Here is a 23,602-nt window from a genome sequence, read left to right as displayed (position 1 = left end):
TCCTAGGAGGTCCTGCCCATGCCCACCCAGCTCCTGCCTCCCAGTTTCCATGAAGGCCAGGCTGACTTCCATGGCCAGCCTCCCGGGGCCTCTTTGCTGAAGGCTGCCTGGCCCTGGCCCCTGCGCTGCCTGCGGGGGCGCTGGGTGGAGTGAAGGACCACCGCTCCCCTCAGTGACCGGCAGGGTGATGGATCCAGCACCTCAGCACCTGGACAGGATAAGTCTCAGGTGTGCATTCAACATCGGAGGGAGAGCAACACGCTGGCAGGTGTGCTGGGTTTAGCCACACCTGCTTTATTGGCTTCTTTCCCCTCCCACCTCAATCTTCTCCCTTTTGGCTCTTCCTGGGGTCCATCCCACGTAAAGGACTTGTACTCAAATTCTTGCCCCACCATCTGCTTCTAGAGGGAACGCAAGTGACGTGGGGCTATTGCCTCTAGCTTACTTGTCTGGAAGTTTTCACAACAAGGGGATTGTGGGGACTTCCCTGGCGGTCGGTCCCGTGGTTAAGGCTCCGTGCTTTTACTGCAGGGGGCATGGGTTCGATCCCTGGGCAGGGAACTAAGATCCCACATGCCGCACAGCACGGCCAAAAAGAAGAGAAGGGGATTGTGGTGAGTGGGCCTGAGAGCTACCCCAGGACGGGAGAAAGTGTGAGGACAAGGATTGCCCGGGCTCGTGTCCTTCTCAGCCACTTGGTGAGACCTCCAGTCTGAGCCTCGGTTTTCTCATCTGTAAAGTGGGGCTGCCCAGCACCTGCCCCGGTTGGAGGAGACCCTGTGCCCAAGAAGCCCCGCCCCCTAGAGCCCAGCGGACAGACGGTGAGGTAAGGCTGGTCCAGATGAGCTTTACTGAGCCCTCCCTCGCAGGCCAGGTGTTTCAGCCGCCAGCAGTGCTGCAGGTAGTGGAACCCGTGTGTGTGGTGGGGCCAGATGCAGGTGACCTCAGTGGTGGACTCGGATTGGCAGGAGACGGGCAGCTTGGGCACCGAGGTGCTGCTGGTGGCTTTAGTTACGGGCCGTTTCTGATGCCGTCTGCTGGACTTGGGGGCTGAGGCCCCTGGTCCATCGGGGGTCTTGTTGGGGGGCTGAGGAAGGATGGTGATGCCACTGGGAGACTGCATAAGGGGGGGGTCCCTGGCTGGAGGAGGTGCTGGGACGCTGCGCGGAGCCTGAGGACCGGTGGGCCGTCTGGGAAGGGCCTGAGGAAGTGATGGAGGGCTGGGCGCGCTGCTGGCTGTGGACCTGGGGCTGTCGGGGGGACTGGGACTGCCCAGGAGCCTGGGGCTGCCCTAGGGCCTGGGGCTGGCTGCAGGAGTTGGCTCGAGATCGAAGACCATTCCGGAGCTTGCCGGGCAGCTGGGTGCCATTGGCAGAGCCAGTGGCGGGGGATTGAGGCTGGGAGTGGCCCAAGTTGGTGGAGCTCCTGAGGGCTGGCTTGCTTGGGGACGAGGGGCTGGTGGTGGACTCCACTGGGGAGTCGGCTGGGGAATCCATGGAGGACTTGGAGTGTAACGCGTCTTCCAGCTGGCCGGCCAGCTTTTCTGCACAGGGGCTGGGCAGGGACTTCACCTGTTCTTCCGGAGCTGAGTCACGCTTGCTTTGGCTGTGGAGAGAGCACCCTGGGGGTGAGTGAGGCGGGTCTGGCTGTGTCCAGGGGCCCAAGGGCTGTGCTAAGCCGGTGGAGACTGGGACAGAGGCTGCTGGGGACTGCCGGGGGCCAGCTTCACTTGAGCGGCCAGCAGCTGGCCTTGGCAGGGAGAGAGGCAGGTGCAGGCACTCACACACACACGCATGCACACACGCACGCGCGCACACACGTGTGGGCCCACCCTACCTCCCAGGGGCGGGCATTACGTACAGTCGGCTCCGAGGGCAGTGAGGGGCCCACTGCCACAGCCGCCGGGGTGATGAGAGCCCGGCTGCGGGCCAGGGCCTGCAGGACTGGTTCCGGAGAGCGTAGGAGACAGAGGTGGACAGTGAGAGGGGAAGATTTAGCGAGCACCCAGCGGAGGCGGCCCAGACGCCAGACAGAGGCCAGTCAGAGTCAGGAGGACAGCAGACAGGAATGAAGGTGAGTGGGGCAGGGGGAGCCAGGAGACAGACAGACAGACACAGACCGGATTGACAGACACCCCTCGCCCTGTGAGCACGCACTGTCCCTCGTTACTCCAGCTGCCACGTCCAGGGCCCGCCCGCTGAGGTCGCTCACGAAGCTGTCCACGGCCTCGTGATGCTTTAGAAACAGTGGACGTATGACGCGGTGATACAGCATGTGAGCCCCGTTCCAGGGGCCAGGAACCATGCAGAACAACAGGAAGGCGCACTGCGGACATAGGGCAGGAGTTACACTCAGCCCCCACTCTGTGCCTTGGGTTGGGGGGGGTCTCCCCCATCAGACGCTGGGCTGGGGTGGACCTGGCCACACTCATCAGACACCCCCGGGGATGGGCCTGGCCTCCCCCGTCAGACACCCCTGGGGATGGGCCTGGGAACCCCAGCCGCCACGGTGTGTCCCGGGTGCTGCTCACCTTGCCCGCGTAGTAGAAAGGGAACCAGGACAGGAGTATATCGCTGAAGAACTCGGCCAGCCCAAACAGGCCATACACCACCCAGTAGGTAAGCCACACAGTGTCGTCCTCTTTGCTTGGGGTCTCGATAGCTTTGATCCTGGGGGAGGCAAGGCAGGGTCAGGGGCTGCTCAGAGCCCCAGACGCACCCCCTCCGCACCCCCAAACCAGCGGGCACTCACGAAGCATATGCGGGGTATGCAAAGCCGATGAGATTGCACAGCAGAGATGCCCCATACCCGAACAGAAGATACAGGCTTAGCAGAGTGGCGGCTCCTGCGGAGAGGGGGCTGGGTGTGGGTTGCACGTGCTGAGCCCAGTCTCCAGAGCCCCCTTGGCCTGGCCCATGCAGCCTGCATCCATCACTCCTCCCAGAAGCCTCAGCGGCCCCTCTAGGAGGAGTTATTGCCCTGCAGCGCCTGGGCAACCCTCATCGTGGCCCTGAACCCCACTAACATGTCAGTCTCCACCACGGGACTGTGAGCTTCCCAAGGGCAGGCCGGCACCTCAGGACTGGTCTGTACCGAGTGGCTGCCCCGTGTTTGTTGAATGAATATGTGATCTCTGCAATTATAACCGCCTCACTCTGGGTCCTATAGGAGGGGCTGAGCACAAGAGGCTAGAGTTTGAATACAAGTAAATGGGAGAAAGACCAAGACACGATTCCTGGAGAGCGGGGAAAGGCAACAATTTCTAACTTTTTTCTTAGTCCAGGGTCTCTTCCCCTCACCACTGCTGATTCTGGGGCGGGGGGAACCACCCTGGGCACTGCATCTGGGGTGTGGAGCAGCATCCCTGGTCCCCACTCACTTGATGCCAGGAGCCCCCCACAGTCGTGACCATCAGATGTCCCCAGACATCGCCTGGTGTCTCCTGGGGGCTGCACGGCCCCCTCTGAGAGCCCTTGTCTTAGTGGGAGGATGCAAAGCACAGTATTGAGAGTCCCCCTGACTGAGGGGAGCTCTCACCCACTATGAGACACCTAGCAAGTGTCTCTCTGCTTGCAGCCTCAGTTTCCCCAACTGTCAGTGGGGCGGGTAGTGGCCCTGTCTCCTAGGGCTGCTGTGGAGTTAGCTAAACAAGACTCAGTAGAAGGGACCCCGCCCTACACGTCTAGGGAACCCCTTCTGGCGGCCCAAGCACACTCCCAGCAATGAGGGCTCAGAGGAGAAGGGTGTGGGGGATGGGGGCCAGGAGTGTTAGCCACTCTGAAATCATAATGGTCGCTGCTGCATTTATGAAGCACTTCTTGTGTGCAGGTCTCTGTCCCTCCCCGCTGTCTCATTCAACAGCCAGGACGAAACAGAAGCTGGGGGTGGGGGTGGCGGAAGAGGCTCATGCTTGGTCACTCGGGGAGCCTCTGGCTCCTGGGAGCATTTACAGCCTCTTCCCCCACCTCCAGGCTGTTATCTGCAGAGAGAGAGACAGAGGCCACCAGTGGACCAAAGGGCAGAGTCCCCTCCACCCTCCCCTTCACCTGCATTAGCCTTTATCCCGGGGGTCTGGGGTCAGGAGAGGGAAGGGAATCCCCAGCTGGCCCTAGGAGGCCTGGTCACTGCCTCTTCTGGGTTTCCTCCTCGGTTACCTGGGAAGGGGTATTTTGGCCGACTCAGGCCGGTGGGGCCCAAGGGTTCCGACATCTGGGAGAGGGGATGGGGGAAATGGCACCCCTTCCCTGGCGATTGCTGCTAGTTGGGGAGAAGCAGCTCTCCCAGGGCCTCTCTCCGCTCAATCCCTATTCCTGCAGCCTCAGCAAAGGGAGGATGACCTTGGACATGGGCGGGGACAGTCCAATCAGCAGCAGATGGGGTGGGGGTGGGGTGGGGGTGGATGCTCCAGACAGGGCAGACAGCAGGGGCAGCCTCCCACTCCAGGCCTCAGTTTCCTCCCTGTGACCCCCCAGCCTACCCAGCAGGCCCCTCCCAACAGGCCCCTCCCCTGTGTTCTATGACCTAAATTCCCCGCCCACTGGTATTGGGGATGTTGAAAACCAGGCAGGAGGTCAAGGGCTTGCTCCCAGGGGCAGGTCCCTGGCTGACCCGACACAGATTGGGCACCAGGAACCTGCGGGGACAGGTTTTGGACCTTCCTTGGGCTGTCTGGCATGGGAATCCCCCAGCTGGCAGGGAAATGGGAGGAAAGGGGATTCCAAGGATCTGTACACAGGTGCTCAAAACACGTGGCATGTCCTCTGCCAGAGCTGCCCCCCAGTGTCCGAACAAAGTGTCCTGTGATTCATTCCAGGGGGGCTTCCTGGAAGAGGTGGCAGAGGGCAGTCGGGTCTGAAGCACCAAAAAAGAGGGGAGGCACTTAAGGGACACTTACTGGACAGTTTCAGAGTGTGGCAGGGGCCACCCAAGGTCACTGAGGAGAGAGGCAGAGGAGGAACTGGAATGGAAGTGACAATCGGGGTGGCTGGACCTCCCTCTCCGTGGCCCCCATCCAACCTTTCTTCAACCCCACCACAGGAGTCAAACAACCCAACTCCGGACGGGGGAGGGGAGAGGGCAGGCCAAGGGCGGGGGTAGGGGGTGATAGCAGGAAAACAACCTGAGGGGAGGTGGAAGTGACCCTTCCCCTCCACGTCTGGAGCATCCCCTGGGAAAACGGGAAGATCTCTACACTTGCTTCCATGCTGGAGTCCATCCGGGAAGAGGGTGGCAAGACTGGCGGGGCACTGGCTGCCTACCTGCCCCGTCCTCCCCCGGGGCCAGCAGGACAACTGGAAGAACCGGACTTTTGCCTGGCGGGCACCCAGGACCCGGAGGGAGGGGGCAGAGGACGGCTGCGGGGCCGAGAGAGGGGGTGGTCCTCGACCGAGGTCGCACAGCGGGGGCGGGGAGGGGCTGCGGGTAGACCCAAGGTCCCGGTCCACGACCCCTCCCCAGGATCTCAGTCTCCTCCCTGAACTGTGGGCGCGCCCCGCCGCCTGAGCTGGACCCCGCAGCCAGAGCTGGCCGGAGGGTGCAGGTCTGAGGCCCCGGTGGCCCAGGGCCTCAGTGTGCCCGTCGGCGAAATGGGGCGGCGGCCCCGAGAGCCCCCCGACGGCTCACCCGCGGCCAAGTACCGCTTGTCGATACCGGTCTTGGCTTCGAGCGCCCCTAGCGCTTCGGTGGCCAAATTCCTCTGTTCCAGAAAGCGCTCGAAGCGCTGGCGCAGGCCATCCATGGCACCGGCGGGTCCGGGGCTGGCAGCTTGAACTTGGCCGCCACCCCGCGAACCTGCCGTAGAGCGTGCGCGCTGCCTTCCCTCCACGGGAGCCGCACCGCCGGACCCCTGAGCCACTCTCCGCCCTCCGGCTGGTCTCCGGCCCCAGGCTGGTCTCCGCCTCCTGCCCCCGGCTCTGGCCAATGGGAGAGCAGGGAGGACAAAGGAGGTGGGGCCTGCCCCATCTCCTCCGCCGTATTGCCCCAGGGCCGGCCGCGGCTGTCGCAGCCGCGACTTTGGAGGAAGGGGGCGGGGCGCGGGGGCTGAGGGCGCCGATTGGCCCAGCGGGAGCGGGACGTAGCTGATTGGAGGGGCGGGGTCATGGCCGGGGATTATTGACTGAGCCGTTGTGGGCGGAGCTGGGTGAGGAGAGAAGAGTGCTCGGGAGGCGGAGCTGGTGGGAGGGGCTGGAGAAAGGCCAGAGCTGATTGGAGAAACGAGAAGAGATTCATTAGCAAAAACAGAGAAGGGGCGGGGCTGAACGTAAAGGAGGAGGGACGGAATCTGAAAGGCAGGGTGGGGCGGAGCTAAACTGAGGAGGTGGGACTTTTTCGAAAGAGCAATTCTGGTTGGACCGGGGAGGAGGCAAGGCTTATTCTAGGGGGAGGGGGTGTATAGGAAAGTGGACGGGGCAAAATCAGGGGCGGGGTCAATTATAGCAACAGTGAACACGCACCTCTGGGTCAGAAGAATTGGGGAATCATTGTACAAATGGGAAGACTGAGGCTCCAGAGGGTTCGAGTCTGCGGAAGAACAGGGTAGGCATGTTTCTCCCCCACCCTGCTGTCAGATCTTCGCGCCCATCAAGTTGGGGAGCTGCAAGGTCCCCTGGGAGTTGAAGGCTTTCAGGGGTTGCTATGGCGCCTGGGGCGGGGCGGGCGCTTGGGCCATCTCGGCGGTTTGGCCAGGAGGTGGGGCTTCCTGAGGCCCCGCCCCCGCCGGCATGAGGCCCGCCCGGAGTGCTCTCTGGCTGCGCCTGACCTTGGCCTTGGGCCTGGCACTCGTTGGCCCCATGGCTGTGGGTTGGGCCTCACCCCGGGCTCCCATCTATGTCAGCAGCTGGGCCGTGCGGGTGTCCCAGGGTTACCAGGAAATCGAGCGCCTGGCGCGCAAATTCGGCTTCGTCAACCTGGGGCCGGTGGGTGGGACCCGGACTGAGAGGAGGGGGCGGGGGCTGGACGACCCCAGACCCCGGCAGATAAGAGGGTCCCTCGCTAGGTTCCCCAGGTATCAAGGACGCCCCAGCTCACTACTGCCTAGACCATCTCCAGATCCTGGGACCCTCAGAGGGCATCTGAAGCTCCCACCTGGGCACCTGGTTGTGGGAAACGTAAGGAAGGGGGGCTGGCCCCTGTCCTGGGAGGGACTCCATCCATCAGGGGAACCAGGTCCCAGCCATGCAGCTGCTCCCCTTTATTCCCAGATTTTCCCTGATGGGCAGTATTTCCATCTGCGGCACCGGGGCATGGTCCAGCACTCCCTGACCCCACACTGGGGCCACCGCCTGCGTCTGAAGAAAGACCCCAAGGTGAGCCTGGCCTTGAGGCTGCCCCCTGAGGTATGTCAGCACCTCTCGTTATTCTTGTAATTGTAATAAATGACTGTGTGACCTTCGGCAAGTCACCAGCTCTCTCTGAGTCTTGGTGTCCATTTGGCCCCCTAGTCTATACAGTGGGGAGCCAAATGGGGAAGATCTGTGCAGGGCACTCATCCCAGGGCAGGTGCACTGTCAACAATACTTGCCACCTCCCCTTCCCTCCTCTATCTCACCCTGAAACATCAAAGTTCCCAGGTACCCCATAAAGAGGCTGGGCTGGGGGAGGGGGGGCTGATTGGCAAGGAGGCAAGAAGCATGACAGCTGGAAACCCCACCAGGAGCACGGGGACAGAGAGAAGTGGTTGGTTCGAGACGTGGTTTGCAGGACGGAGGCCAGGGCTTGCTGATGGATTGGATGTGTGGGACAAAGAGAAATCAGGATCTGGAGCTGAGCAAATGGGGAGAAGATGGCCCTGATTGCTGAGATGGGGACGGGGGAACATCAACCAGGTTGGGGGGGTACTGGGAGCAGAACAAGGAAAAGGGGGAAAGGGCAAAGGTCTGAGAAAGGGTGGCCTGGGGCAGGCAGAAGGGCATGTGCAAAGGCCCTGGGGTGAGGCAGCCACTGTGGCTGCAGCAGAGGAAGGTTGCTGGGGGCCAGACAGGCAGGGGGCCTTCTGGACTTTGGAGAGGTGGTGGACAGGCACGGGTTCCACAGAGAGTAATGCTGCAGTGTGCCAAGAATGGGTTGTAGAGAGGCAGCAGGGCAGGGCTGCTGGAGGACCAGGGAGGAGGTGGGTGTAGCCATACAGGGGTGTCCTGCACCAGGGAGGGTGTGGTCGAGAGAAGTGAATACTGCAAGGGGATATGGGCATGTCTTAGAGAGAGGGATTCTAGAACAGGGATGGGGATGGGAGCAGGGTTGGGACCCCAGGAGCAGCAGCCACCCTGAATAGCAGCCACCACATGTCTGTGGGCCACAGGGGATGGGTGCTCTGAGGGCTTCAGTCCCCTCCGGAGGCAGAGCCCCAGGCACACGGGGACCCCCAAGAGCAGCCCCAGCAAACACGGGGTCCCTGGCCCCATCGCACACCACGTGGGCCCCAGGCCAAGTAGGTGACAGCCCAGACACACTAAGCCTCAGCCTCACACCGCTGCCCCTTGGCAGATCCAGGGAAGAGGCCGACGCCAGACCCTGGAAGCAGATTTGGGCCCTTTGACCAGGAATTGGTGGAAGGGCTGAGGGACAGGGCCCTCCAAAGCAGCCTGGTGTGACGGCAGGAAGCTGGGAGGAGGGTGGGCTGCTCGTGGGTCCAGGCCCTCCCATGGTGTGGTTTCCCCGCCCCCAGGTACAGTGGTTCCAGCAGCAGACGGTGCAGCGGCGGGTGAAACACTCCTTGGTGGTGTCCACGGACCCCTGGTTCTCCAAGCAGTAGTACATGGTGAGCTGGCCGGGCTGGGCAGCGGGGTCAGGCCAGACCAGAGCCCCACTGACCCCGGCCCCGCCTTGCACAGAACAAGGAGGTGCAGCCGGACCTGAACATCCTGCACGTCTGGAGCCAGGGGCTGTCTGGCCAGGGCATCGTGGTTTCTGTCCTGGACGGCATTGAGAAGGACCACCCAGACCTCTGGGCCAACTATGTGAGCCTGTGGGGCTAGGGTGGGGGCTGCCCCAGGTCCCACGGCTGGTCGCAGCTCCTCATGTCTCCACCCCCCAGGACCCCCTAGCCAGCTATGACTTCAATGACTATGACCTGGGCCCCCAGCCGTGATACACACTCAGCGATGAGAACCGGTGAGCCCGGCATCCCACAGGGCATGGGGGCAGCCCCTGCTACCCTACGAGGGGCCAAGGGGCTGTGACGGGCACCTGTCTCTGCCCTGGCGCCAGGCATGGGACCCGCTGTGCTGGGGAGGTGGCAGCGACAGCAAACAACAGGTTCTGTGGTGCTGGCATCGCCTACAATGCCCGAATCGGAGGTACTCAGGCCAGGAGGGTGGCAGGGCGCCTCTCGGCCCCACACTAGCCACTGGGCCATGTCAGGGCCACAGGCTCAGGGTCGGGGAGAGCTGAAACCCCCACAGACACCTCCATCCCCAGGGCAGGGAGAGTGCAGGGCGCAGGCGGGATGTTCACCAAGGCCGCCTGTGCAGGGGTGCGCATGCTGGACGGCACCATCACTGACATGATCGAGGCCCAGTCACTGAACCTGCAGCCGCAGCACATCCACATCTACAGCGCCAGCTGGGGCCCTGAGGACGACGGCCGCACAGTGGACAGCCCGGGCATCCTCACCCAAGAGGCCTTCAGGCGTGGCGTGACCAAGGTGAGCTGGTATGGGGCACGGAGGGCCTGGGCCAGCATGCGAGGCCCACACCCCGTCCCCGTCTCTGGCCTGGTTCTCCATCTGCAGGGCCGAGGCAGGCTGGGCAGCCTCTTCATCTGGGCGTCGGGCAACGGTGGCCTGCACTATGACAACTGCAACTGTGATGGCTAAGCCAACAGCATCCACACACTCTCGGTGGGCAGCACCACCCAGCAGGGCCGTGTTCCCTGGTGCAGCGAGGCCTGCGCCTCCACGCTCACCACTACCTGCAGCAGTGGCATTGCTGCCGACCCCCGAATCGTGAGCGCCCGCCCCACCCGGTGCCCTGCCTTCCCTCCCGTCCTCCACCTTGTCTCTTCCCAGGGCTGCCCGGTTCGTGTCTGGTATACAGACTGGGTTCAAGGGACCAGGCCCCATGGTTGGCGCCCCTTCACATGCCCTCGTGTCTCCCAGGCAGGGCTGGCAGCTGGGCGGCTGTGTTCAGGGCCCCAGGCCTGCTGTCGTGCTCTGAGGTGCCTCTTCCTTGGAGCGCTTGGGCCGTTTTGAACAAGGGCCGGGTTTTCCTGTGCACCAGGCTCCTGAGTCCCTCTCTGTGCCCCCAGGTCACCACAGACCTGCACCACCGGTGCACGGACAAGCACACGGGCACCTCGGCCTCCGCCCCGCTGGCTACGGGCATGATCGCCCTGGCTCTGGAGGCCAAGTAGGTGACGGAGGGGTCCCCCCTACTGCCAGAGCTCTGCAGCGTGGCCCCGGCTCACCCTCCCTCACCCACCCCCAGCCCGTTCTTGACGTGGAGGGACATGCAGCATCTGGTGGTCCGGGCGTCCAGGCCAGCGCAGCTCCAGGCTGAGGACTGGAGGACCAACGGCGTGGGGCGCCAAGGTGCGGCAGGACAGGCGGGGTTGGGGACGCCACGCCCACAGGGTGATGACCACGCCCCTCCACGCAGTGAGCCACCACTACGGCTACGGACTGCTGGACGCCGGGCTGCTGGTGGACTTGGCTCGCTCGTGGCTGCCCACACAGCCCCAGAAGAAATGCATCATTCGCATCGTGCACACCCCCACGTGAGCGCCCTCCTCTGCCCACCTTCACGCCCACATCTAACCCCAGCCACATCCCCACTGCCACGTCCCCAGACCTCTCCCCCCAACCCCTGTCATTACCACTCTGGTGGGTGGACATGTGGAGGCAGGCCCGAGGTCTCAGTTCAGCCATCTGTACAAGGAGAGGGCAGGATCTGAGCCCAGACCCTGCCTGCTGGCCGCCCATCCCCCAGCAGGCCAGCAGGAGGGGCCCTCACCTCACGTGCCGCAGCCCCCAGCCCCATCCTGCGGGTGACGCAGGTGAGGAAGAACGTGTCAGCCTGCTTCGGCCACACCAACTACATCCGCTCGCTGGAGCACGTGCAGGTGCAGCTGTCCCTGTCCTACAGCTGCCGTGGGGACTTGGAGATCTCGCTCACCAGCCCCATGGGCACCCGCTCCACGCTTGTGGCCATCAGGTGCGGGGGCAGGGCACCGGGCCACAAACTCTCTCTCCTGAGCGACCCCACGAGGAGGAGACAAGTGCCCCGTGGGGTCAGGCGGGCTGGACCCCACCCCTTGGCATCACAGACACTGTGCTCACGGCCGGTCAGGACTGTGGTTGTGAAACCCCCCTCCTTCCCCTGCGTGCCTGTCTGTCCCAGACCCTTTGACGTCAGTGACCAAGGCTACAATAACTGGATCTTCATGTCTACCCACTTCTGGGATGAGGACCCACGCGGCTTGTGGACCCTGGTCCTGGAGAACAAGGGCTACTATTTCAACACCGGTGAGAGCTGGGCACAGGCTGGGGCTCGAGCCCCACCTGCCCCATGCTCTGGAGCTGGCGGTCTCCTTACTGCCTTCAAGCCCAAGGCACAGGGCTCCCGCTGGTGTCCTCCGAGAGACTGAGCACACAGGGCTGGCATGTAATAGGTGTTTGGTTACCAGTGCACAGTAGGGGTTCAGGTATTAGGGGCAGGAGGTGTCCAGTTACCAGCGCGCAGAGGGTACTGGGCGACCCTGGGCACCATCTGAGTCCAGGGATCTGAGGAGGGTGGGGGCCCAGAATGGCAGGACGAGGCTGCCAACAGCCTTTCCCTCTTTTCCCCATGCCCACCATGACCCCTGCCCAGGGACGCTGTACCGCTACACGCTGCTGCTCTATGGGACGGCCGAGGACATGACGGCGCGGCCCTCGGGCCCCCAGGTGACCAGCAACGCGTGTGTGCAGCGGGACACAGAGGGGCCGTGCCAGGGTGAGTGCCCGGTGCCACATGGCCCACCTGCTGGGAGGCGGCAGGCGGGCAGCATGCGTGTGCGGCCTGGGGCAGGGGGACGGGCGGGCCGGGGCTGCAGGTCGCGGCCTCACAGGCTGGTGGACGTGTCCCTCCCTCATGCAGAATGCCAGAGCCCTGCCTACATCCTGGGCCACCTCTGCCTCGCCTACTGCCCACCGAGGTACTTCAACCACACCCAGCAGGCGGTGACGGCCGAACCGGGGCGCCCAGCCGCACCTGCCCTGCGGGTCTGCTCCAGCTGCCACTCGTCCTGTTACACCTGCCGCGGCAGCTCCCTGCTGGACTGTACTGCTTGCCCCCCGCCGTCCATGCTGGACGCGCAGCAGGGCTCCTGCTCGGGACCTGACCCCCCTGAGGGTCCCCCCAGCCCACCGCGACCGCCTGCCCCTGCCGCCGCGGTCCGGCCCAGGCCATGGTGCTGGCCCTGCTGGCCGTGGCCTTCGGGAGCCCCCTCCTCTGCCGTGTCCTCCTCGTACGTAGGCTGCCTGCCACCATGGGTGGGACCCCCCGGAGCGGCGGGCCACTCCCATCACCACTCCAGACCCCGCTGCAAGCTGGAACCCGGAGCTGGTTGACAAGGACAGCCAGCATGTGCCTCCACCCAGGTCCCTGGTGGGCACCGCTGCCCCGTGTCCAAACGGGCACCCCGTGGGACCCTGCACCCCGGACTTGGCAGGTCCCGGTGAAAGAGGGGGAGAGAGAGAGAGAAGTCTCGTTGCACAGTTTGGGTTGGGAGAGGGTAGGATGGGGCAGAGTCTGGCAGTGACCACCATCCCTTCCCTTCCCAGAATGGGGGAAGCGGGAAGGAGAGCAGATGACACCGTCCAGAGTCTCAGGTACCACGTGCAACCTCAGAGTTTGCAAATAAAGGTTGAATAGGAGGTGCAAGTCTGTGGGCTCCTTTGGGGCACTGGCCCCTTCTCCATGTCATGATTGCGGGAGTCCCCTGCGTATCATGTGGAATCTGCTTTCCCCTGGGCGTCTGTCCCTGGAGAAGGGGTCACCTGGGGTTCTGGGGGTGGGGTGGGGTAGGGTCCCAAGTGATACCCGCCCATGTGCTGCAAAGCCTCTGAGGCCCCACGATACGGCCTGGCCTCCTGTGGCTCTGGCTCCTCTTCCATCTTTTTTTTAAAAAATTTAGGCTGTGTTGGCTCTTTGTTGCTGTGTGTGGGTTTTCTCTAGTTGCAGCAAGTGGGAGCTGCTCTTTGTTGCGGCGCGGGCTTCAGTAGTTGTGGCTCGCGGGCTCTAGGCACGTGAGCTTCAGTAGTTGTGGCGCACGGGCTTAGTTGCTCCGTGGCATGTGGGATCCTCCTGGACCAGGGCTCGAACCCATGTCCCCTGCATTGGCAGACGGGTTCTTAACCACTGCGCCACCAGGGAAGCCCTCCTCTTCCATCTTTATGCGTGAGTTTCTCTTTAATGCCGAGAACTAACAGAAGTGCAATTTGCAGTTGACAATTCACACAGCGTTCCATCCACTCAGCCTGTCTACCAGCTTCCAGTAATTACACCTTTGTCTATTTTCTGAGGTCTTTGGGAGGCTGAGGGAATTATGAGCTGGGGTACATTGATCTCACTCCTTCAGGCCTCGACCTCCTCATCTGGAAAATGGGTTCTCCACCTCTCTGGAACAGAAGGAGGATCCTGAGGTGCAGGGGTGTGGGGATGGGGGTGAGGTAGGGCATGGATGGAGTTAGTAAGAGTCCCTCCTCTGTCCTCACACACACAGGTGGGGTGGGGACATGTTCCTCCTGATTTTCAGAGCGGGAAGGCAATTACCACAAGAAAGTGGAGGCTGGTTGTGCCTTGACCATGGGCTTCACTTGAACTCCAAGGCGCGGTCCTGGTTTGTTTCAGGAGCCCCAGAGAGAGCCCCCGTATCCAGTGGCCCTGGGCCCCTGGGAATCTCCTTGGCCATCAGGCCCAGGTTGGCCAGCCTCAAGCCGTGAAGGGAATGAGGCTCTGTCTAGGGCTGCAGCTGGACCCAATGGAAGCAGGTGGCTAGTGAGGGAGGGGAGACAGCCAGCTGCCCTCCGAGTCCTGCCCACGCCCCCCAGAGTCCCACCAAGCTCAGCCCCTAGTTCTGAAGTTAGGTCCAGTCTGTGTGTCCAGAGGCACCTGGCCTCCCTCTCAGAGCCTCAGTGGCTGCACCCGTGCAACAGCATTAACCTGCCTCACCAAATACTCTCAAGGATCCAAAGAGGTAGTTTTCCCGCCTGGCACATAGTAAGTGCCCAAAACATGCCATCTTGGGGCAGCCACTTTGGGAAATAGTTCCACAGACAATTAAACATAGAGTTACTGTAGGACTCAGCGATTCTGCTGCCGGGTACGTGCCCGAGAAAACTAAAGACACATTCACACAAAAACCTGTGCAAGGATGTTCACAGCAGCATGATTCACAGCAGCCAAAATGTGGAAACAGCCTAAATGTCCATTAACAGGTGAATGAATAGATGCAGTGTGGTCCATCCACACATGGGAACATCACTAAGCCATGAGAAGGAGTGAAGCACTGACACTCCTTACGACATGGATGGACCCGGAGAACACGATGCTCAGTGAGAGAAGCCAGGCATAAAAGGACACACGGTGTGTGATTCCACTCATGTGAAACGTCCAGAACAGATCTCTCTATATATTCCCAAACCATTGACTTGTACACTTTAAACAGGTGGACTTTATGGCGTGTAAATTGCTTTTTTTTTTTTTTTTTTGGCCGCGCCTTGTGGCTTCTGGGATGTGGGAGCTTAGTTCCCCCACCAGGGATTGAACCCAAGCCCTCGGCAGTGAGAGCGCGGAGTCCTAACCACTGGACCGCCAGGGAATTCCCTATAAGTCACTTTTTATAAGGTTGTTTAGAAACTCAAAAACCTCCCGGGGCTCTGAGCCATTCTTCCCCTGCTACCCAAGAGGGGAGGGGCCAAGATCACCGTCCAGCGCTACGCCCCCACCCCGGTGGGGAGGGGGTTTTAGAGACAGGAGAGGCGACCCTCTAGGGGATCTGGGAGGCCGGACCAGACGCGCGTGCTACGCCCCTGGCCACCTCGCTGGGGCTGGCGCAGCTGGCATTCACGGAGCGCTCGCTGTCCGCCCGCCACCTGGCGTGGGCTGCACAGTAACGTTGTTCCCACGACAGCCACGTGGGTTGGGGGCCGTGTCCCCCTTTTGCAGAAAACCGGGCTTCGGATGCCTTGTTAGGCAGCGAGAAGAGCCGGGATTGGACCCTACGCCCACCCCTTGGGCTTCCAGGCCCGGCGCGGGGAGGATGATGTCGCGTCTTTACTAGTTCTGGTCCAGTCAACTTCGCTGCTCGGATGGTACCCGTACCCTCGCGTGCCCGGCCCCTTTAAGAGGGGCGTGGCTTCGCGGCAGGCGGGAGCCGGCCGGAAGTGCGCGTCACGGGCCTGTAGGATGGGTCCGCGCGCCAACCGGAAGCGGAAATGGCCACTGGGCCGCGGTTGAGGCTGAAGGCTTGGCGCCAGGTGAGGCGGCGGTTGCGCTGGGAGCTTCAGCGGGAAGCTGGGACCTGGGTGGAGACGGAGGCTGAACCCCCTGGCCCTGTGCAGTTCGGCCCTGGGAGGAGCGGGGCAGGACGGGCTTCCCCGGGAGCGGGGTTCCGGAGTGCGTGTAGGTTTCGCTGGGCGGCAGGAACGGCCCGTTCCACGCTCCCTTCTCCCACTTGCAGGGATGGGCTCCAAGGCCAAGAAGCGCGTGGTGCTGCCCACCCGCCCGGCGCCCCCCACGGTGGAGCAGATTCTGGAAGACGTGCGGGGGGCGCCCGCCGAGGACCTAGTCTTCACCGCCGTGGCCCGGGAAGGTAAGGGGAGCCCAGGTCGGGCAGGGGAGAGGCGGCCCAGAGACCCCAGCAGGAAGGGGCGGGGGAAGCGCCTGGCTGCCTTTAAGACATATTGACAGAGTTAAGTAGTCAGGACGGAGACTGTCTGGCCCTACAGTGCCAAAAATACGTAGGTCTGGCCTTTTGCAGAAAACGTGTGTCCACCCGTTGTTCAGAAGGTTGGAAGCACATGAGTGGCATACAGTTGTAGGGTGAATTTTGTGTTCCACTCTGTGACGTTCGTTTATTCATTCAACAAACCTTCATTGAGAACCTGTTGTGGGCCAGGTTCTGGTCTAAGCACTGAGGTGGATAGGTGCTCAAAAAAGATGGAAGTGCCTGGGACTTCGCTGGCGGTCGAATGGTGAAGACTCGGCGCTTCCACTGCAGGCGCCACGGGTTCGCTTCCGGGTCGGGGAACTCAGATCCCTCCTGCTGCGCGGCGTGGCCAAGGGGGTGGGGAAGTGCCTGCCCTCGGGCCATTCTAGTGGGTAGAAACATTCAATATTTAAGGCTTGTGGGACGATAGAAAGTGAGAAACGCTTTGGAGCTTTGTTTTTTTGTTGCTGTTTGTTTGTTTTGGGTTTGTCTTTGTGTCTTTTTTTAAAGTTCAAGTATAGTTGATTTACAATGTTTTGTTAACTCCTGATGTACAGCAAAGTGACTCAGTTATACATACATATACATTCTTCTTCATATTCTTTCCCATTATGGCTTATCACAGGATATTGATTATGGTTCCCTGTGCTCTACAGTAGGACCTTGTTGTTTATACATTTTGTATATAATACTTTACATCTGCTAATCCCAAACTCCCAGTTCGTCCCTTCCTCGCCCCGCCTCCCCTTTGGCAAGCACAGTTCTGTTCTCTATGTCTGTGAGTCTGTTTCTGTTTCGTAGATAAGCTCATTTGGGTTGTTTTTTTTCTTTTCTTTTTTTTTTTGGCAGCGCTGTTCGGCATGTGGGATCTTAGTTCCCCGACCAGGGATCGAACCCATGCCCCCTGCAGTGGAAGTGTGGAGTCTTAACCACGGGGCCACCAGGGAAGTCCAATTTGGGTCATATTTTATTTTTTTTATTTTTTAAATTTTAAAAATATTTATTGATTAACAAATATTTATTGAGTATATATGGTGTACTGCTACAAAGTGAATGGTGTTTTGTGGGTTTTTTAAATTTATTTATTTTATTTTTGGCTGCACTGGGTCTCCGTTGCTGCACGCAGGCCTCTCTCTAGTTGCAGCAAGTGGGGGCCACTCCTCGCTGTGGTGCGTGGGCTTCTTGCTGAGGTGGCTTCTCTTGTTGCAGAGCATGAGCTCTAGAGCGCGGGCTCAGTAGTTGTGGTGCACCGGCCCAGCCGCTCCACGGCGTGTGGGATCTTCCTGGACCAGGGCCCAAACCCGTGTCCCCTGCATTGGCAGGCGGATTCTTTTTTTTTTGCGGTACGCGGGCCTCTCACTGTTGTGGCCTCTCCCGTTGTGGAGCACAGGCTCCAGACACGCAGGCTCAGTGGCCATGGCTCACGGGCCTAGCCGCTCCGCGGCACGTGGGATCCTCCCGGACCGGGGCACGAACCCGTGTCCCCTGCATCGGCAGGTGGACTCTCAACCACTGTGCCACCAGGGAAGCCCTGGGTCATGTTTTAGATTCCACATATAAGTGATATATAGTTTCTGTCCTTTTTTTTCTGACTTACTTCACTTAGTATGATAATCTCTAGGTCCATCCATGTTGCTGCAAATGGCATTATTTCATCCTTTTTATGGCTGAGTAGTATTCCTGTGTGTGTGTGTGTGTGTGTGTGTGTGTACACACACACACACACACACACACACACCCATATCTTCTTTATCCATTCATCTGTTGATGGACATTTAGGTTGTTTCCATGTCTGGCTATATGTCCAGGAGTGGGATTGCTGGATCATATGGTAGCTCTATTTTTAGTTTTTTGAGGAGCCTCCATAGTGTTTTCCACAGTGGCTACACCAACTTACATTCTCACCAACAGTGTAGGAGGATTCCCTCTTCTCCACACCCTCTCCAGCATTTATTGTTTGTAGACTTTTTTTTTTTTTGGCTGCGTTGGGTCTTCATTGCTCTGCGCGGGCTTTCTCTAGTTGCGGCGAGCGGGGGCTACTCTTTGTTGCAGTGTGTGGCTTCTCACTGCAATGGCACGGGCTCTAGGCACACGGCTTCAGTAGTTGTGCCGTGCGGGCTCAGTACTTGTGGCACACGGGCTTAGTTGCTCCGCGGCATGTGGGATCTTCCCGGACCAGGGCTCAAACCCGTGTCCCCTGCATTGGCAGGCGGATTCTTAACGACTGCGCCACCAGGGAAGCCCCGTTTGTAGACTTTTTAACGATGGCCATTCTGACTGGTGTGACTTGATACCTCATTGTGGTTTTGATTTGCATTTCACTAATAATTAACAATGTTGAGCATCTTTTCATGTGCCTGTTGGCCATCTGTATGTCTTCTTTGAAGACATGTCTATTTAGGTCTTCTGCCCATTTTTTGATTGGGCTGTTTTGTTTTTTTGATTTAGTTGTATGAACTGTTTGTATATTTTGGAGATTAAGCCTTTGTCAGTCGCATCATTTGCAAATATTTTCTCCCATTCCATAGGTTGACTTTTTCTTTGATGGTTTTCTTTGCTGTACAAAAGCTTGTGAGTTTGATGAGGCCCCATCTGTTTATTATTTATTATTTTATTTCTATTATTCATTTATTTATATATTTTTGTCTGCATTCGGTCTTTGTTGTGCCACATGGGATCTTCATTGAGGCACGCGGGCTTCTCTCTAGTGTGGTGCCTGGGCTCCAGGGTGCGTGGGCTCTGTAGTTTGCGGCACATGAGCTCTAGTTGAGGCGCGCAAGCTCAGTAGTTTGCGGCATGTGGGATCTTAGTTCCCCCACCAGGGATCAAACCCTCATTCCCTGCATTGGAAGGCAGATTTTTTACCACTGGACCACCAGGGAAGTCCCAGTTTTGCTTTTATTTCTGTTGCCTTGGGAGACTGACCTAAGGAAATATTGGTACCATTTATGTCAGAGAATGTTTTGCCTGTGCTTTCTTCTCGAAGTTGTATCGTGTCACATCTTATATTTAAGTCTTTGAGCCATGTTGAGTTTATTTTGTGTATGGTGTGAAGGAGTGTTCTAACTTCACTGATTTACACGCGGCTGTGGGACAATTTTTTTTTTCTTAATAGTAAAAAAAAGAAAATTCCGTTCTTTGTTCCATGTGGCCACATTTCAAGGGCTCAGGAGCCCTTGGTGGCTTAGCTAGGCGTTTCCATCACTTGGAACGTCGTGTTGGACGGGGCAGCCCGAGGAACAGGAGCTGTATTTATCCCTGGCCCGCGGCTGGGTCTTCAGAGGCCACTTGAGCCGCAACTTAAGGATCCTGGGCCCAGTTCCCCCATGAGCAGTGCTGGGGCCACTCGAGGGCTAGGGGCTTCGCCTGCCGGCCCGTGTTCAACATCTAAGGCTATACCTGGCCTCCGTGTGCACTGTCTGGCCTTTCCCACCTTGTTACTAAAGCAGATAAAGTGATTTTTAGTTAAATGCCAGCGTTTCTGGGCCTGTTTGTAGATAAGGGAACCAGGCAGAGCAGAGAGGACCTTGACATGTCTCCAGGTGGCCCTGAAACCTGTGCTTTTCCTGCCCTGGTCCCCCCGCCCCCCGCCACGCCCTTTAGGAAGCGTGGTCATTGGGAAATGTGCGTCCATGCCCTCCTGGCCTCCTCTCACCTCCCTGATTGCTGAGAGCACAGGTGAGGCCGGCTGGCTCATGGTCAGGGTCAAGGCCCTTTCCAGGAGCTGGAGCCCACTCCCAGGTGGGGCCGAGGGACGGTGGAGTCTGGCCTTTACTGTGACCTGTCCCCTTCGGTCCACTGCTTTCTTTGGGGGGTAAACTGAGTCCCCTGTGTGGCCAGCAGGCAGTGATGCTGCCATGTCCTGTCCCCAGAGCCCCCAGCCCCCTCTGGGAGGGCCAAGGACACTGAGGCCCAGCAGGAGCAGCTGTACCAGCAGAGCCGGGTCTACGTGGCCACGAACCAGCGGCTGTGGCGTGCGGGCGCCCAGCTGAAGCAGCGGCGTGAGGAGCTGTGGCGGGCGCGCGAGGAGCTGGAGAAGGAGGTCAGCCACGTGGGCCAGGTGGCTCTGCCGGGTGCCGCGGCCACCACCTCCTTGGGCTGACCCGGCTCCCCGGGGCCTCGGGGCCTCCGCTCGACACCTGGCCCGGCGCACCTCACCTGACACCTGGCCCCTGGGTCCCGGAACCAGGGTCCAGGCTCTCTGTTCCGCGGCCTAGACACGCCTGGCACCCAGAGACCCCGGGAGACACAGCCCACCCAGGGGGTGAGGCTGCCTCAGCCAGGCACAGGCCGCTCCCCGAGGGTGAGGTCCAGGTTGTGCGCATGCCCCTCGCCCTGAGGAGCCCCAACTGGACTTTCTGCGGGGCCCAGCCCCCAAGGGCCCTCCGTCCATCCTCCCTTCCTTCCTCTGGCGACCCTGCTTCACTGCCCCCCCCCATCAGGCTGAACTGGTGGGACTCACCCTCTGCTTCTGCCGTCTCTGTGTGAACTGGGGGGCCCCAGGGGTCCCAGAAGAGGGAGGGGAGTTCAGTGTCCTCCCTGACACGTAGTGGCTAAGGTTATGTGAGGAGCTGTGGCCGCCCCAGGGCCCAGATCTGAGATGGGGCCTCGCGGTGGGTGCCACCCCTCAGGGCCCCCGGCACCCCGACCCAGGGCCTGGGTGCTCCCCCAGGGCACTTGTCCGTCCGTCAGTTGTGGGGTTCTGTCACACGGGGGCGCCATGAGAGGACGTGGTGGTCAGTCCACTGCCCCGGGCCATCACCCAGCTGCCCTCCTGTCCGTGCACCTTCGTCTGCGGACAGGTGGGTGGTGGGGCAGGAGAGGATCTTGAAAAGGGCATCACCCTAAAACACCCATCCCATGAAGAGCAGAGAAGCAGTAGGCCGGCGGGAGGTGGCCCCGGAGCCAGGCCCGTCGTGGGTGAGCCCGAGTCGCTCTGATGAAATCCCCGTGTGTAGCTGCCTGAACGGTGCCCTCATATACTGCTCCTTTGCAGGGTCCCCAGAAGCTCAGGGCAGTGCTGGGACCCAGCACGCAGGGCCCTGACAAGGGAGACCCTGCGCATCCCAGGAAGAAAAAGTGTCTGCTTCACCCTCAGAGACCCCAAAACTGGAGACTTGACCTTAGAGGCTCAGGTGTCAAGAAAGTGCGGGCTTGTCTCTAGTGGCAGCAGTGGACGCCGGGCTGCCTCCTCCAGGGTGCGCTGGCTAACAGCGGGTCCTTGGGGTGAGCTGCTTCCCCTCTCCCTGCCCGGCCTGGCCTCCGGGTGGGGCCGCCTGTCTTTGGGGCACTGTCCACCCTCCGGATCCCCCCGGCATCAGGCAGAGACACTCCACTGACTCCTGCCGGGTGCCTCCCCCTGTGCCTGTTCTGAGCACTCTCCCTGCACCCCCGGGTCACGCTGGGGCTCAGCCCTCGGGCGTCCCCTCGCGTCCTCGTGGTTGTGGGCAGCGAGGCTCTGCAGGCGGCACGTGGACCCCCAACCCGGCTTGTCCCCTCTGGAAACGGGCGCAGGCATTGTGGAGCGCAACTCAATAGCTGTTTATTAAAGGTGCATGTGAGACGCCTGGTTCCGCGGCCTCCTTCCGCCAGATGATGGCTTTACGGTTGGGGGGACGGGATGGGACGGGGCTGTACGTATTTACACATGTCCGGTGGCATTGCAGACCCAGGAGGGAGACGCAGGGTAGAGGGGGAGCCTAGACAGCTGGGCTCGGGCGGCAGCCGGCAGGGTGGCAGGGGTCAGGTGATGCACCAAATCCAGCACCCAGCTCGTGGTGTCTGTCTGCCCCTGGGCCGAGGTCTGGGAGTGGGTGCCCTGTGTCCCCTCAGCGGGTGGCCGGGCGGCATCCTGAGGGCTTCAGACTTTGGTCCTCCAGCTCCTGCCTCAGATGACTGTCCAGCAACCACCAGTGCCTTCCTCCAGGAAGCCCATCTTCTCAGTGCCCTGGGCCCCCATTGGCCTGCTGGGCTGGGTGATGAGGTGTGGCTGGCCCCGCTGCAGGGGTTGGAAAAGGCAGAGGTGGCCCTGGCAGAGGTGGCCCTGACAGGATGGCCCCGGCCTGGGGAGAGAATGCCTGGGCCAGACAGAGGGCAGCGGGGGCGGCCGGGGAGGGTCCTCTGCCCCCAGTCATGGTGGCCGCGCTGCTTGCCTAGAGGTAGCTCTGGGAGTTCACCCCACGGCCCACGTGGGGAGACAGGCACACAGCGGCCAGAGCGCCGCCCGGGTCTCCCAGTGCGGGGGGCTCCCACCCCGGCCCTCATGGCTGGGCGAACTGGGGTGGGTCCCCCTTTTCCAGGGGAGGCTGGCCTGTGGTGGGGGCGCAGCATCCTTCAGCCCCCATATCTAAGAAGGTGCTCGGAAGACCCCCCAGTCCCGCCCTTCTGGCTACTGACGGGGACTGGGGTCCGGGGGCGGCCGGTATCTGAGACGCGTCTGATCCTGATCCGCCTGGGGGCCCGGTTCCTGGCACCCTGCTCAGCCCCCGGCCTCCTCCGCTGCTGCCGGCTGGCCCTCCACAGGAGGGGCACATGGTGCAGCCCTTCCCGTGCGCTGCGTCCAGGCCCTCAGGCAGAGTCCTGGCGCCTGTCCTGCAGGACGGTGTGTCGGGTGTGAGGGAGAGGTTGCAGCGAGTCTGTGTGTCTCAGCGGCGGCACAGTGTCCGAGGGAGGGGAGGGACAGTCGGTGGCCCCCGGGGTGGAGATGGGGCCCCTCCAGCACCTCCTCTTGACTCAGCCCTGATCCCCCTCCTCTCAGAGAAGGGACGGACGCCGGCACAGGGTCCCCGGCCCCAGGAGAAGCTCTGCAGGGCGACTGTGACTGCAGATCCGCGGGGCAGCCGAGAGCAGCCCCGCCCAGAGCCGGGTTCTGCAGGGAGGCGGTGGGCGGCTCTTCGTGCAGGTGTGCCGGGGCTCCCCCTCCGCCTCCTCTGGGACCAGCTCCCTCAAGCACCTGTGGGCTCCAGGGCACCCCGCCTCCGAGTCCCACAGCTGTGCTGGACCTCAGGGAGGAGGCCGTGCCCGCACGGAGCCCACAGATCCAGGGCTTCCCGCGTCGCAAAGGAGACTGAGATCGAAAAGGGAAAGGCCGGGGGCCCGGCGGGCGCCTCGCGGGACGTCCTCCCTTAGAGTGCAGTCCAGGCCCGGCGGCGGGGCGGTCAGCCGGGCCCCGGCCTCCCCTCGGTGCCCCGCCCGCCTCGGCCAGAGCCCTCGCTGCACGCCTGCCTCTCCTTGTTCCTTACGAGGTTGCGGGGGTGCTGTGTCCAGACCACCCCCGGCCAGTCCAGGGGTGCTCCAGGCTCCCTACGCTCGCCGTCTCGGGTGGGGCTGCCTTTCTGTGGGGCTCAACCACGCCCCTCCCCCGTGCCCCCCGCTGAGGCTGAACAGGCAGGCGAACCGGCTAAGCCCTGGTGAACAAATTACTCAGCCTTGCCCGGAATTACAGGCTTCCTGCTGCGCCTGCTCTGCCACAGTTGCCTGCCGCTGCTCCCAGCTGGCAGGCTCCCGTCCCCCACGTCGGCGGGCGGGAACTGTCACCTCCCTACGGCTCCCCGGAGGGGAGGGGAGGGGGTGTGGTGCTGATGCTGGGCCCGGTGGGGTCAGGAGCCCAGGAGGGCACTGCCGAGGACAGCCCCAGCCAGGAGGGTGGTCTCCGCGTAGGGGCCAGGCTGGGACGGCGCCCTCGTGGGCGCCCCCT

At 61.4% G+C, this 23,602-nt stretch overlaps 3 protein-coding genes across 6 annotated transcripts; 2 read left to right on the top strand and 1 right to left on the bottom strand.

Annotated features, from left to right (window-relative positions):
• Positions 1-590: 590 nt before the first annotated feature.
• REEP6 (receptor accessory protein 6) lies at positions 591-5,883 on the bottom strand. 4 transcript variants are annotated; one of them, XM_082620768.1, is made up of 5 exons: positions 5,623-5,883; positions 2,752-2,845; positions 2,531-2,669; positions 2,120-2,325; positions 591-1,605 (listed from the first exon to the last, which is right to left on the bottom strand). In XM_082620768.1, the coding sequence occupies exons 1-5, from the start codon at positions 5,735-5,737 to the stop codon at positions 1,008-1,010; spliced, it is 1,152 nt and encodes a 383-aa protein (XP_082476894.1). In that variant the 5' UTR covers positions 5,738-5,883; the 3' UTR covers positions 591-1,007. The 4 variants fall into 4 exon arrangements, with proteins under 4 accessions (XP_082476894.1, XP_082476895.1, XP_082476896.1 ...); XM_082620769.1 differs by lacking the exon at positions 2,752-2,845 and adding an exon at positions 3,026-3,174 and having other exon boundaries at positions 5,623-5,707; XM_082620770.1 differs by having other exon boundaries at positions 1,473-1,605; positions 2,157-2,325.
• Positions 5,884-6,719: 836 nt separating this feature from the next.
• PCSK4 (proprotein convertase subtilisin/kexin type 4) lies at positions 6,720-12,655 on the top strand (the record flags this gene model as incomplete). Its single annotated transcript, XM_082621987.1, is given in 18 exon segments — positions 6,720-6,914; positions 7,200-7,304; positions 8,663-8,746; positions 8,750-8,755; positions 8,829-8,954; positions 9,032-9,082; positions 9,086-9,108; positions 9,205-9,293; positions 9,468-9,640; positions 9,728-9,808; positions 9,812-9,940; positions 10,243-10,343; positions 10,422-10,525; positions 10,593-10,710; positions 10,968-11,147; positions 11,334-11,458; positions 11,805-11,927; positions 12,072-12,655. Coding segments are annotated over 18 exon segments (2,286 nt in total). The 3' UTR covers positions 12,545-12,655.
• A 2,748-nt stretch (positions 12,656-15,403) lies between these two features.
• On the top strand, positions 15,404-21,469 carry LOC309804663 (UPF0449 protein C19orf25 homolog). The gene is made up of 3 exons (XM_082622102.1): positions 15,404-15,454; positions 15,658-15,789; positions 19,779-21,469. The coding sequence occupies exons 2-3, from the start codon at positions 15,660-15,662 to the stop codon at positions 20,006-20,008; spliced, it is 360 nt and encodes a 119-aa protein (XP_082478228.1). The 5' UTR covers positions 15,404-15,454; positions 15,658-15,659; the 3' UTR covers positions 20,009-21,469.
• The last annotated feature ends 2,133 nt before the right edge of the window (positions 21,470-23,602 follow it).

The sequence above is a fragment of the Mesoplodon mirus genome (assembly GCF_964341445.2).
Source record: "Mesoplodon mirus genome assembly, chromosome: 5".
In the NCBI taxonomy this organism is placed as follows: Eukaryota; Metazoa; Chordata; class Mammalia; order Artiodactyla; family Ziphiidae; genus Mesoplodon; species Mesoplodon mirus.
This window is presented reverse-complemented; position numbering and strand designations above follow the sequence as displayed.